The 12069-nt window shown below is 43.2% G+C and overlaps 1 protein-coding gene across 10 annotated transcripts in view; it reads right to left on the bottom strand.

Annotated features, from left to right (window-relative positions):
* Positions 1 to 12069, bottom strand: part of LOC105382282 (myosin heavy chain 95F) — a 30367-nt gene that overhangs the window by 886 nt on the left and 17412 nt on the right. For 5 of the 10 annotated variants that reach the window (XM_048622915.1, XM_048622914.1, XM_048622912.1 and 2 more), the window contains 15 exons: positions 11386 to 11509; positions 10956 to 11058; positions 10269 to 10466; positions 9562 to 9786; positions 8514 to 8721; positions 7416 to 7657; positions 7069 to 7181; positions 6636 to 6743; positions 5947 to 6084; positions 3364 to 3456; positions 3036 to 3080; positions 2047 to 2167; positions 1526 to 1643; positions 913 to 1107; positions 313 to 464 (listed from right to left, as the gene is read on the bottom strand). In XM_048622915.1, the coding sequence (XP_048478872.1) occupies positions 313 to 464; positions 913 to 1107; positions 1526 to 1643; positions 2047 to 2167; positions 3036 to 3080; positions 3364 to 3456; positions 5947 to 6084; positions 6636 to 6743; positions 7069 to 7181; positions 7416 to 7657; positions 8514 to 8721; positions 9562 to 9786; positions 10269 to 10466; positions 10956 to 11058; positions 11386 to 11509 (2183 nt within the window). Of the gene's footprint in view, positions 1 to 312; positions 465 to 912; positions 1108 to 1525; positions 1644 to 2046; positions 2168 to 3035; positions 3081 to 3363; positions 3457 to 5946; positions 6085 to 6486; positions 6595 to 6635; positions 6744 to 7068; positions 7182 to 7415; positions 7658 to 8070; positions 8202 to 8513; positions 8722 to 9561; positions 9787 to 10268; positions 10467 to 10955; positions 11059 to 11385; positions 11510 to 12069 lie in introns of all 10 variants that reach the window. The other 5 variants (XM_048622916.1, XM_048622917.1, XM_048622913.1 and 2 more) reach the window with 4 other exon arrangements.

The raw sequence follows: 12069 nt of genomic DNA, 5'->3' as shown, positions 1-12069 counted from the left end.
TGACCGCCAACCTCCATTAGTGGAGGGGAAATAGAAGAAGATTTATAGTCACCTAGCGCAGTCCAGGATTTCGGCGCCGCGCTTGCGCGTCAGCCCCGTCTCGTCATCGTCATTAGTATGTTCTTAGCCTGGTTCGGACGGCACGCTACCGCTGTCGTCACGTCGATATTACGTCACATTCAAGCCCTACATCCTGTCTGGCGCCTTTAGTGCGCTGTCACATTAGAAAGCTGCTTCATTTAAAGCCTCAACTCACACCATCTACGCCTTACAATGGCCTCGATACATCATACATAGTACAGAAGAGCTCACCTAGCGCTTCCTAAGCTCGGGCGGCACGTAGGTGGGCCCGCCGTGGGCGGTCCACTCGCGTTCGAACTCGTGCTCAAGGATCTCGGCGCCGCGCTTGCGCGTCAGCCCCGTCTCGTCCAAGCTCAGCTCGCACATCTGCATGTCGTCCACGCCTGGGGAATTAGACAGGGGTCGAGTTAAATTAGGTTCGAAGATTAGTGGGTTATAGATATGAAGTGTTGCTGACACCAACATGAACATAACGTCAGTTTAAGCTTCTACATGGGTTCGCTATCGTCGTAGATAAACGTCACTATATCGCGATTCACCATAAATACGGCGTTTTGATTGGTGGAACGCGCATTAAACGAGTTTATTGACGTCGATAACGAACCCGTGTAGCGGCCGCAGGATGTATGTTGGGAAAGAGAGTCTAGACAGTTGTTGCAGTTTGATTTTAGAGTCGAATATCTTTAAATAGCCGCTCATGAAGTCGAGTGTAAGAGATGAGGAAGGTCGACAATAGAGTAGGTTTAGTGACGTTGATTGGAAGAGGCCTATACCCAGACGTAGCTAAATGGTTGTCTGTTGATGGTAATCATGATGCTCGTTCGCGCCCACCTGACTGCAGCAGCACGGGCGTCTTGTCGGGGTGCAGCTCCATCTGCCTCGCCACGTACTGGCCGTCGAAGTGCGCGTACCACCAGCCGCGCCGGCCCGCCGGCTCCGTGGTCGACGGGCGCACGAAGGGGATGCGGAAGTAGCGGTGCCTCGCGCCGAGGACGTCGCCTTTCGCCGTCATGCGAGGGGCTTTGGCTGGGGATGGATATTCAAGTAATAAATACATTGTATTAGTATGCGTAGACTGAAATTGCTTTGGAATAGGTTATCGAGGTGAGGTACAGGGGTTATAGCACTAATAGCTCAAAAATATCATGAGGAGACCTGTATGTCTAGACGTGCAGAATTGTGCCTAAAGCACACCTAAAGGTGCAGATAATATCGCTGAATATGGTGTGGCACCACACCGTCGTCGTCGGCGTCGGCAGCGCGTCATCGCAAAATTGCACCTTATAGCATTGTTATAATTAACCAAATAGTTTGTATCTATAAAGTAGTGAGGTCGAAATACGATTGCGAATCTCCTCTGACTACACTCTAGCCACTACAGTCTACAGTCTTGGCAAACTTAACATATGCAAACCATGAAGACATAGTTATGATATTTTCGTACCGGCGTCCATGATGGACTGCGGCGCGCGCTCCTGGTCCGCCATGGTGGTCTTGCGCGCGTTCTTCGCCTTCCACGCGTGGTACACCTTCAGCCGCCGGTGGAACTCGTGGCGGCACGCCTGGGGAACATTAGGGGTTACATTTCAGGGAAATTGGCAAGACTGTTTTTGTTTCACATTATAATCATATTCGGACGCTACGCGTTAAGATCTTGCGTCTCCTATAAGTAAATGTCATCTAGTACATGAAAATGGGTGATTCAAAAAGAGCAGATCAAGAAACAAACGGACTACTATACCTACGAAATGCATACAGGGCCAGATAGCAGTTTATAAAAATAAATACTTTCATCAGATAATTTTATATTTATGTGATGAAGCATTTGACTTTAACTTTATAATGAGTCCGTCCGCCATTTTCTTAAAGTTTCTTTAACTGCGTGTCTTATGTACCTCCATACCAAACATTTTACTTTATCATCATTCAAAATGTGTTAATAAGAACAGTAAATAAAATGCCTACCTCTAACAGCTCGATGTCACACGACGTATTAATCGTGTCCCGTAGCTCGGAGTACTTCCACTTGGACAGGTCGTACTTCTGCTTGCCCTGCATCGCTTGCTGCATGCGCACTCGCTCCGACCTGCCAAGTCAGCGAGTGTTAGATGTTGAACGTGGTGTGGGGGGTAGGTAGGTGGTTTAGGGCAACTTGGCGGGTTATAAGCGATAGATCAGATTATGCTGTCTTTTGTAGGTGGGCTTCTTAAGTAGTTACACATTGTTAAACTATCAAACTTTATTGTTTGTATGAATGAGATTGCGGTTTGTTAGTTTGACAAGGTACAAAAGGGTATAGTTACGTATGGAGCTGACTGTACTATTAATCTTTTTATCATAGATCGTAGAATAAAGACAAAATATTATGTTAAAATACTATTTAGGTAAGTTTCAATGAAAATAAAACTCTAAGGACTCTGTAAGCTTCAGCTACGAATACAATTTTATCTAGGCTATATTTATTAAAGAGGTATTTTAATATGCTACGTACTCAAAGTACAAAAAATAATAATTATGTGGAACATCAATTCTAACATGCTAATGGCCAGTATTATTTTAGATATTTTACTACATAAATTTTCAAGTTTTAGTAATTTTATTAGCTTACAGACAACATTAACTTTGATTAGGTAATTAAACACATTAGTTACCGCAAAACGCAATTAATAAGTACATTATTTAGTTAGATACACAATACGTCTAAGAATTAGAAAACGCCAATACGAATTTGTGCTACAAATCAAACGATTTTGGACTAGAAATTATAGGCATCGTGCATTACATATACATTACGAATCCATGCAATAAGGTCCATAATCGTTATTCACCAATAGCTAAAGAACTACAGGAAAATAGTGTAAGCGACATGCAAAGAGTTAGGTGTTAGCCGAGTTAGTACAATAGAGGAAAGATGCAAGAAGAGCGTGCAGCAAACGTTCTGTCTCTGTCTGTACCTGTTCAATTTATTTTCCCCGTTCACTGAGTCCATTGTTGGGAAACTGTGCAAACATTTCATAAATATTACTAAAACATACTTATCATTTAGTTTATACAAAGTTCTCTCGTGTAAGGAAGCTATTTACATGAAGAACTTTCGCAAACCCAATCTAAATATACATTTTCTGAAATAAATTGTATTTTAATATAGTGGATTTCTTATAGCTAATTTGAATAACTGAAATCAAGTTTTAAAATATTTGATGGATGGAATTTATAATGTTAAGTATTTGATTTCATTTCAGTAAAATATGAAATAGTTTGTGCAAAAATAGCTTATATTACCTTCGTAACTGGGGCGGTGATCCTTCAACGTGCCCATTTGTCTCTTTAGCCAAGCGCACAGCCATTTCGTGATCTCTTCGTTCTTGTTCTAACCTGCGAATAAAATAGCAACTTGTAATCAAAGTGCCAAGTTGGCCGCTTAAAGAGTCAGCCCAAAGATCTGATTATAGAGCCTTTGCACTCAGTCATTGTTCTCAGTGTTATCTAAAATATTGGTAAAATTTGTCGGTGGTTGATTGATTCTCGGAATATACAAGTGCACTATTATACATTTTGTACACTGCATTTTACGGTATTATAAATACTACATTCGACATTGCGCGCCAGTTCTTATCTGAAGTTGGTTGCAAGACGAGACTGGAGCAATGTCATTCGCTTAGGCGCCCCCTAATTCATCAATTATATTGCGCATTATTGAAAATTGCGCAAACTGCCCTACGCTGATTGGCTACCGGGTCCCGTAGCTACATTCATACCGCTCCGTGTCCTGCTGCTGCAAGCGGCAGTCCGGAAGTAGTAGGTTCATACATCTCCCTATAGTGCCACAATCTTATCTGTTCCGGTGGTCAAAATGTGAACTAAAGAGACGTCATTGTCAAACGACATTTCATACTCTGTGCGTTATTTGAGTTGTCAATTTCTGCGAAGAGGCTGACGCTACGTTATTTAATTTGTTTTGTGATTTTCTGGGTGAAATAATGCCAAAAGCGCTGAAAAGTGATGCAAGAAAAGTAATACTAGATATATTGGCTTTTATGCAGGAAGAATAACGTATTCCGGCGCCTTTAATTCCGTTTGAAAAATTGGAAGAACGAGTTGCAGCGGCTACAGGTTAGTGTTGCCAAATATGACGAATAATTTTACCCATATATTCACATGTAATTTTATTAATATTTTCCCGAGAGACCCGTACCCCAGCAGTGGGAACGGGATGGGTCGTGATGAAAGTATATAATCTTTATTTTTCTTTGATTACAGGTTTGAGTGACGCTGCGTACCTATACCTTAGGCAGTATACCAAGCAGAATTTCTCGCACCTGCAGTGATTTTAGACGAAATAATGATGATTAATGACATCTTCTTCTTCCCCTACAAGTATCAAGGGTTGGCTGGAAGAAATGGATTGTTGGCAATTAGCCTTTGTACATTGTCTGAATTTCTTTTAATTTTATGCTCTTGTTTCTTGTTACTTTAGAAAATGTAAAATAAAGTGTTCATAAATAAATAATAATTAAGTACTTAACAGTTTTTTTAAGTCTGTCTATCTCGTTATTCCCACGACCCACAGATATTACCTACCTATATCATTGTAAAATCTATATTTAATGTCTTATATCAGAACTAATTTTATTTCTGTACCCGTATCATGAAAATTCGAGCTAACGAATAGAATCGAATGCGAGTGCGACTATTGTCAACTTGACAGCACTTTCGAACACTTTTTACCTTCCGAATGAGTTTCGAAAAGAATGACCACAGAGTACATAATATTATTCTGACAATGACCTATGGAATGATAGCTATCAAACTTTCGCAAATCTGTACACCGCAATACACCGCCATTTTGTTGTTGACAGGTTGACAGCACTTTCGAATAGACTATCGAATAGAATGTGCTGCGTTTTTTCCGGATCGCCCTACTGTTCGCCGTGGACAATTTTTTTATACTTACAACAAATGTCCTCTTTCATTTACAATCGACCCTATATTTTTATTTATGTATACTTATGAATGTACCTAATTAAAACAATAGGTAATAGCAGAAATGCATTGTTGTTTAAACCACGGCAAAATTTAATCGATGGCATCACTGGATGCGACGCCGTCACCGGAACAGATAAGATTGTGGCACTATACTCTGCTGTGACCTCGAGCTACGTCTGACGTTGGTTTCAAGACGAGCAAGGCGCAACGTCATTCGCTAACGCATTGCTCAACGCTGATTGGCTAACAAGTATCGTAGCCAGGTTCAGTACTAGAGTAAGTAAAGTTAAGTTGGTTGCAAGACGAGCACGGCGCAACATCCGATTCAGTCGCTTACTTGCATGCTCTTCGCTGATTGGCTAACAACTCGTTGCGCCTGCAGCTGCAGCGCTTGCTGGCGTTCTTTCTCTTGTTGTTGTAAACGTTCTGCTTCTTCCGCCTTGCAACACACTACTCTACGCCGATTGGGTACCGCGTATTAAGTACACTAGAGTGAAGTTGGTTGCAAGATTAGCACGGCACAACACCAGTCGCATGCTCTACGCTGATTGGCTAACAACACGCAGCTACATTCATACCTCTCCCTGTCCTGCTGGTGGTCGCGCTGGGCGGCCAGAGCAGGTTCAGATACCAGGGTAATAGTGTAATATGTGCACTAAAGTGAAGTTAGTTGCAAGACGAGCACGACGCGACGTCATTCGTTAACGCACTGCTCTACGCTGATTGGCTAACAACTCGCAGCTACATTCATACCTCTCCCTGCTCTGCTGGCGGCCTCGTGCTGCGCGTGTAGTGGGTGGAAGCGGTAGCGCCGTGCTCTACGCTGATTGGCTTGTTAGCCAATAGCAGGGAAGTTGTGACTCGTAGTTACGTTCATACCTCTCCCTGTCCTGCTGATGGTCTCGCTCGGCGGCCTCGAGCTGCGCCTGCAGCTGCAGCGCTTGCTGGCGTTCTTTCTCTTGCTGTTGTAAGCGCTCTGCTTCTTCGGCTTTGCGACGCGCCTCCATTTCTGCTTTGCTGTGGAGTGAAAAGCGCGTTTGTTAGGCATTGTTTGTTTTTACAGTGACGATAGTATGTTTGTCGAGCGTAGGGATAAACACAATCAAATGTTCTGTAGAATACCGCTCAATAGAGAAAGAATGATTATTTATAGGAGCCCATCAACAGATAAACAACTTCGAACACCCTCCAGCTTACCGAACTGGGGACGGACACAGAGGCAGTGTTGTGCCTTTGTTATGTAGTTAGATTATGGTCTGTGTATGGCGAGCCAATGCAAAGTCAACACTTTTCCTGCGATAGACTTAACTGACATAGCATAAACCAAAAGAAATGAAAGATACCTCTTTTCAGATTGAAAACAGTACGATAGTTATCGTCAATTTAGCTACAAAAGAAAGAACTACAATAGGCACTCACAGTCGGCGGTGCTCCTCGTCCTGTCTCCTCTGCTCCTGCTCGCGCCGCTTGGCCTCCTCCGCCGCGCGCATCTCCGCCTCCAGCTCACGCAGGCGCTCCTGTTCCTCTCTACAAGTATTGTCTACGAGGTGCAATAGCAAGTGACTCACAGTCGGCGGTGCTCCTCGTCCTGTCTCCTCTGCTCCTGCTCGCGCCGCTTGGCCTCCTCCGCCGCGCGCATCTCCGCCTCCAGCTTACGCAGACGCTCTTGTTCCTCCCTGGAAGAATTAATTAATTTAATATCAATGCACAATTATATCAGCAAGTGTACCAGACTTAATTCTCAAAGCATTTTCTAGCAATCTACGGAACCTTTACTATTTGCATTCCAATGTTAGTTTAGGCTGTATTTGAATATCCAGGGTGTTGCAAAAGTTGTTAAGAATTATCTCCTGAGTCCATTTCGGCTTAGGTACTATACCACTTTTGCAATACCTTGTAGTCACATGGCATAACCATCATTTCACGCATCCCATATTCAACACAATACAATAAGTACGAAAAGAATACAGGATGAAAATATACATGATTTTGATACAATACCTGTTCTTCTGGTCGACCATAGATTTCTGTAGTGATGTCATTTGGGCTTCGATGTCTTTCGTTAAGTTCGTGAAGAGAGAGTCGATCTCAGGCGGGCTGATCTTTGCGTTACTCTGAAATTGATGAAAGTATTTACTACACAATAGGCAACCAAATCGGAATTAAATAAGTACCTACCTTAAAGATAAAAACCAATATCTATAATTCTACAACATGAAACTATATATTAATCAACAAAAATGGCGAGTTGAGCAAGAATGGCGCATTCAGTGCATGGAAGGCAGTATCGTTACTCAGGTGGCTTTATGTGTGATAATAATATAATCAATAAACACAAAACAACTAACCTTAATAGCAGCGCAAGCAGCCCTAATAGAGTTCCTCAGATTAACAATATTCTTCTGCGCCGCCTCCCTACCATCCTTCAGTTGCCCCGTGACCTGCTCCATCTGTCCCAGATTGTTCTCCAAGGCGCGTATCTTGGCGATGCCTCGCAGCCGCGGCCGGTGCTGCTTGCGCACTCTGTACCCGCGGTACGCCGTTTGAATCTTGATCAGGCACTCGCGGCGGTACAGGATTTTGTTCTTTACTGTAATTGGGTTAAGATTTATTGGGTAAGTGAGACAAATGAGTAAAATGTTCACATGGTTCATTCGCCTTCGCAAAACCTATCTAAGACTTAAAACGTAAAAACCACTACCAAATTTTTAATCTTAATCAATGTAGGTAAGTTGATAAGTTTTCATTTCATTTGATGTGTCAGCCGCTATTGGTTATTATTGATAAAGATGGGATTGAACCAAAGTCTAGTAACTTGTAGTGTAGGACACCCTCCGGTTAGATGTGACGACGACTTGCAAAAGGTGCTTGGTAAAGATTGCATGCAAAAAGCTATAGAATAGATCACATCCAGCGGCGTTCTTTGAGAGAAGCCTACAACCAGCAGTGGACTGCTATAGGCCGAAAAAGAATATCTACATGGCTATAACATTTAAAACTCACATTTAATAATAGAAAGCGCGGCGAAGATGCTCTTCCGCCACCGGGACTTGACCAGCCAGGCCAGCACGGAGTCCACGATGGCCTTCAGGCTCTCCGGGTCACTCCTCATGATGGCGTCGAATTCAGAGTACTTACAACTATAACTACCAATGGCGATATTGGTTGTTATGGATAAATAGTGGTCCACCCGAGGCTATGAGCATAGGATAACAAGTACAGTAGTACTAGTGCTCGTTATTCTTTGCTATAAGATAGTTGTTTTTGTCCTATGGCATCCGGAGGTGGAGAGGGTCTCCACTAATGACTGCCAATTCCCCCCATCTACGGCTGTACTTTTGACCTCACTTCAGCTAAGACCAGCGGCTCGCAGCTCGCTTCGGTGCCACATTTGGACAGGACATTCAGGAGCGCCTTCTATTTAAGATATACGTTTGAAAACTCACATTTAATAATAGAAAGCGCAGCAAAGATGCTCTTCCTCCACCGGGACTTGACCAGCCAGGCGAGCACGGAGTCCACGATGGCCTTCAGGCTCTCCGGATCGCTCCTCATGATGGCGTCGAATTCAGAGTACTTTCCCGGACGGAAGAAGACTCGCGTCACGCCGAATTTATAGTCCTTGTCGGAGAGCTTGAAGCTGTGCAGCACCGCCTGGAAGAAAAGGGATAGTTGTTGTTAATAGTCATACCGAAAATGATTACTTGCAGCATTTGCTGAGATTAAGGGCTTCTTGGCGTCGTTCAAAGTCAACATATTGAAACGTCAAACTATTCGATTTGCTCTTATCGCTCTTTTAGCGTTCACACTTAGAATTCTATACATTTTACGTTTGCTTTACGTCACGTTTACGATTATTGTTCCTGCCAATACCTCTATTCATGAATGCTTTTTTGTGCTGAATGAAATAAGTACCTAGGTACTTCTTTATTTTGTTTCAACAGTAGGCAATAGACAATAATATGAGCTGATAATTCACGTGAGTTTAAATTACCTCACAAAACGTCCTAGCATTCAACTTATGCAGCTTCGGCGGCAGATACGACTTGTACACCTGGTGCAGGTCGTGGAAGGGCGCGCGCGACGGGTAGCCGTGCTCCATCAGCTCCAGCACGGCGATGGTTCCGGAACATTCCAGTTGCGAGAGCAACGTGAGTTCCAGAACATTCTTGGCCTATTCATGCTCCCAAGGAGCGTCACAATACTCAATCCTGAACCTTTCTTATCTAGCCACTATCGACTATCTCGATGCGACGCAGCGCCCCAATGGCGTCTCACCCTAATGTCGTCAGTCTAGCTGAACGAACGGTGTCTCACGATACGTGATATTTACCTGGTATTTTTCAATACAGAGCTATAGGAGGCGCAACGCATCAATGGAGCCGCACCCTAATGTCATCAGTCTAGCTGGACGAACGGTGTCTCACGCTTCGTTTTCCTGATATTTTTCAATACAGAGCTATAAGAGGGTTGAGGATACTATTTATAGCTTACCTCACAAAACGTCCTAGCATTCAACTTATGCAGCTTCGGCGGCAGATACGACTTGTACATCTGGTGCAGGTCGTGGAAGGGCGCGCGCGACGGGTAGCCGTGCTCCATCAGCTCCAGCACGGCGATGGTTCCAGAACATTCCAGTTGCGTCAGCACGAGGCCCGGCTCGAGGGACGCGCCCACCATGCGCGAGTTGGGCTTGATGCAGCGGATGAAGTTTGTGCCCTGCGGAGAGAGAATATGGATTAGTTCCAATAGATAAACGGTCGACGGTCGTGATAGGTACTGTCAGCTACATAAGTAGCTGTACACTTTTGTACATTTTGAAACTCACAAACTGCCTATTAATTTATTCAAACATTGACGTTTCTTTTATTAGGTAGTTTGAAAAGGTACAAAACTGTATAGCTAATTATACACCTGACTGTAACTTACATAACAACGCGCCATAACAAACATACTTGACAAACTCTTCCTCAAGGAACAAAAAAATATACTTATAAGTACCTAAAGTAAGTGTTAGAATTTCGCAGTTTTTCGAGAACCATGGGAGTAGTACCTACAAGGTTTTCAGGGTTACAAATTTCAGAATAAACTACTCGGGGGACCTAACGCGCAATAATGAGCAAAAAACCGTAAAATATGGGTGGTATGTATGAAATAACGGAGGAGACATGTCATATTAAAGAAAAATAGTCATCACTCACATTCTGCTTCAACTTGTCCATGAGCTGCGTCAGCTGCGTCTGGAACTTGGACCCCACGGAGATGAAGTTGAGCTTCCCCTTGGCATTATTATTATCACTCGTCTGGAACAACTGCTGGACTAGGGCGCTGCTCGACTCTTGGACCAGGAACTCTAGCGAGGCGTGCAGGGCGTCGTTGTTCTTCTCTATGAATTGGTTCTGGAAAAAATGCGACGTTAAATGTCATTTGTAAGGTAGTGTGCGGTTGGAGTAAAAGGTGGTGTGTGCTGGTGGTTTTTCTGAAAGATTGTGTTACAAAATCTGAGAAAAAGGCAATTCATCATAGAGCTAATAAATCACATATCTTCAAATCTGCAAGCTGAAGTACTCGTACAGTACGCTTGACCTACACGTTTTCAAGTGAATACAACAAATTAAAAAACGTAGCGTTTCAACTTCGAGGACAGAGTGTTGTGGCACTCCTTGGAAGCTGCCTCTGGTCAATAAAGGATGGTTGATGGTGTCTTCCTCGAATGTCGGTCAGAAACACCACATCTAGACCAGGTACCTTCACCGCTTAGCTTCAGTCGTCAGGGTTCTCCAGACGTATATGTAGAACAATTGATCGAGAGGCTCTTTCTTGCGCCATCTTTTTGACTGTTGTCGTTGGAGCGGTGTAGAGTATTGTAGAAGTGGGTGCAAACTCACAGTGTTGTAGCAGACGGCGCCGGCAAAGTGTCGCAGCAAGAAGCCTTCATCGTCGCGGAGAGTGCGGTGCGCCTTCAGGCGGGACGCGCGAGGTAACTGCAGTCTATGAATGAATACATATTTATGTTTAGTTTGTTAATCGTTCAAGTGTAAAGCCGACATACACACTAGGCCTAGTAGGTAGTATGCTAGGAGACAAATATCAGAGGACTACTGAGATAACAAGTCACCGGTGTTCGATCGGCTTTTTGTCCCATAGAGGTTAATGATTTGAATTTGAATTTACATCATGATTAAGTTATGTGGGTTGAGTTTTTTTGTCAACTGCATAATATTTTCTCTTTTCTTATTTATTTTATTATGTCGACCGCTGGATAAGCTGAACTACTTATAAGATATATATTTTTGTTGCCTAGTGATGATAGTTTACCTGGAGTTCGTTCCGCCGAGTTGCTTGTGCACGGAGTGAGTGAAGTGTCCAAACTCAGGTTTGGGCAGTTTAGACTCTTCATCCAGCAGTTGGAAGATGCCATGACTTTTGCTTTCAATTAAGTCTGAAAGGAAAATATAATATTGAGAGGATTGTTATTCTATGCAGATGGCAGTACTACAATGCCCGGGTAGAGGTTGTATATGGGATAAAGTCTGAAAAAGACAGTATATCTTTTATAAATGCAGTAGACAGTAAAAGTATGAAATTAAAACATACAACACAGCGCTTTGCTTCCCCTGAACAGATTGCCTCCGACAAGTAGCCGTTAGTGGCTGGATGAGGAAGAATTCGTGATATACATATTGAAGTGCAGTGCGTGTTTTACAGCTAAACGGCGGCCATTGTTTATTTTTATTTACTGTCGTTATAGTTGCAGGTACTCACCAATGCAGTCCTGGTTGTCGGTGAACCGGATCTCGTCTCGTGCATATGCAGCTTCTCTCTCTTGTTGAGTTCCTGCTCGTTATTTTAGTTGCAGGTACGGTCATGTGCAGAGAAACCTGACCACCCCTCTCATGGTAACAATGCTTCTAAGAGGGGTCAGATTTCTCAATTCAATTCAATTCAATTTTACATTTAGTGTTACTTACATAAGATGTTGAAATAATAAACAAGCGATCA

This window comes from Plutella xylostella, chromosome 9, assembly GCF_932276165.1.
Source record: "Plutella xylostella chromosome 9, ilPluXylo3.1, whole genome shotgun sequence".
NCBI classification, from domain to species: Eukaryota; Metazoa; Arthropoda; class Insecta; order Lepidoptera; family Plutellidae; genus Plutella; species Plutella xylostella.
This window is presented reverse-complemented; position numbering and strand designations above follow the sequence as displayed.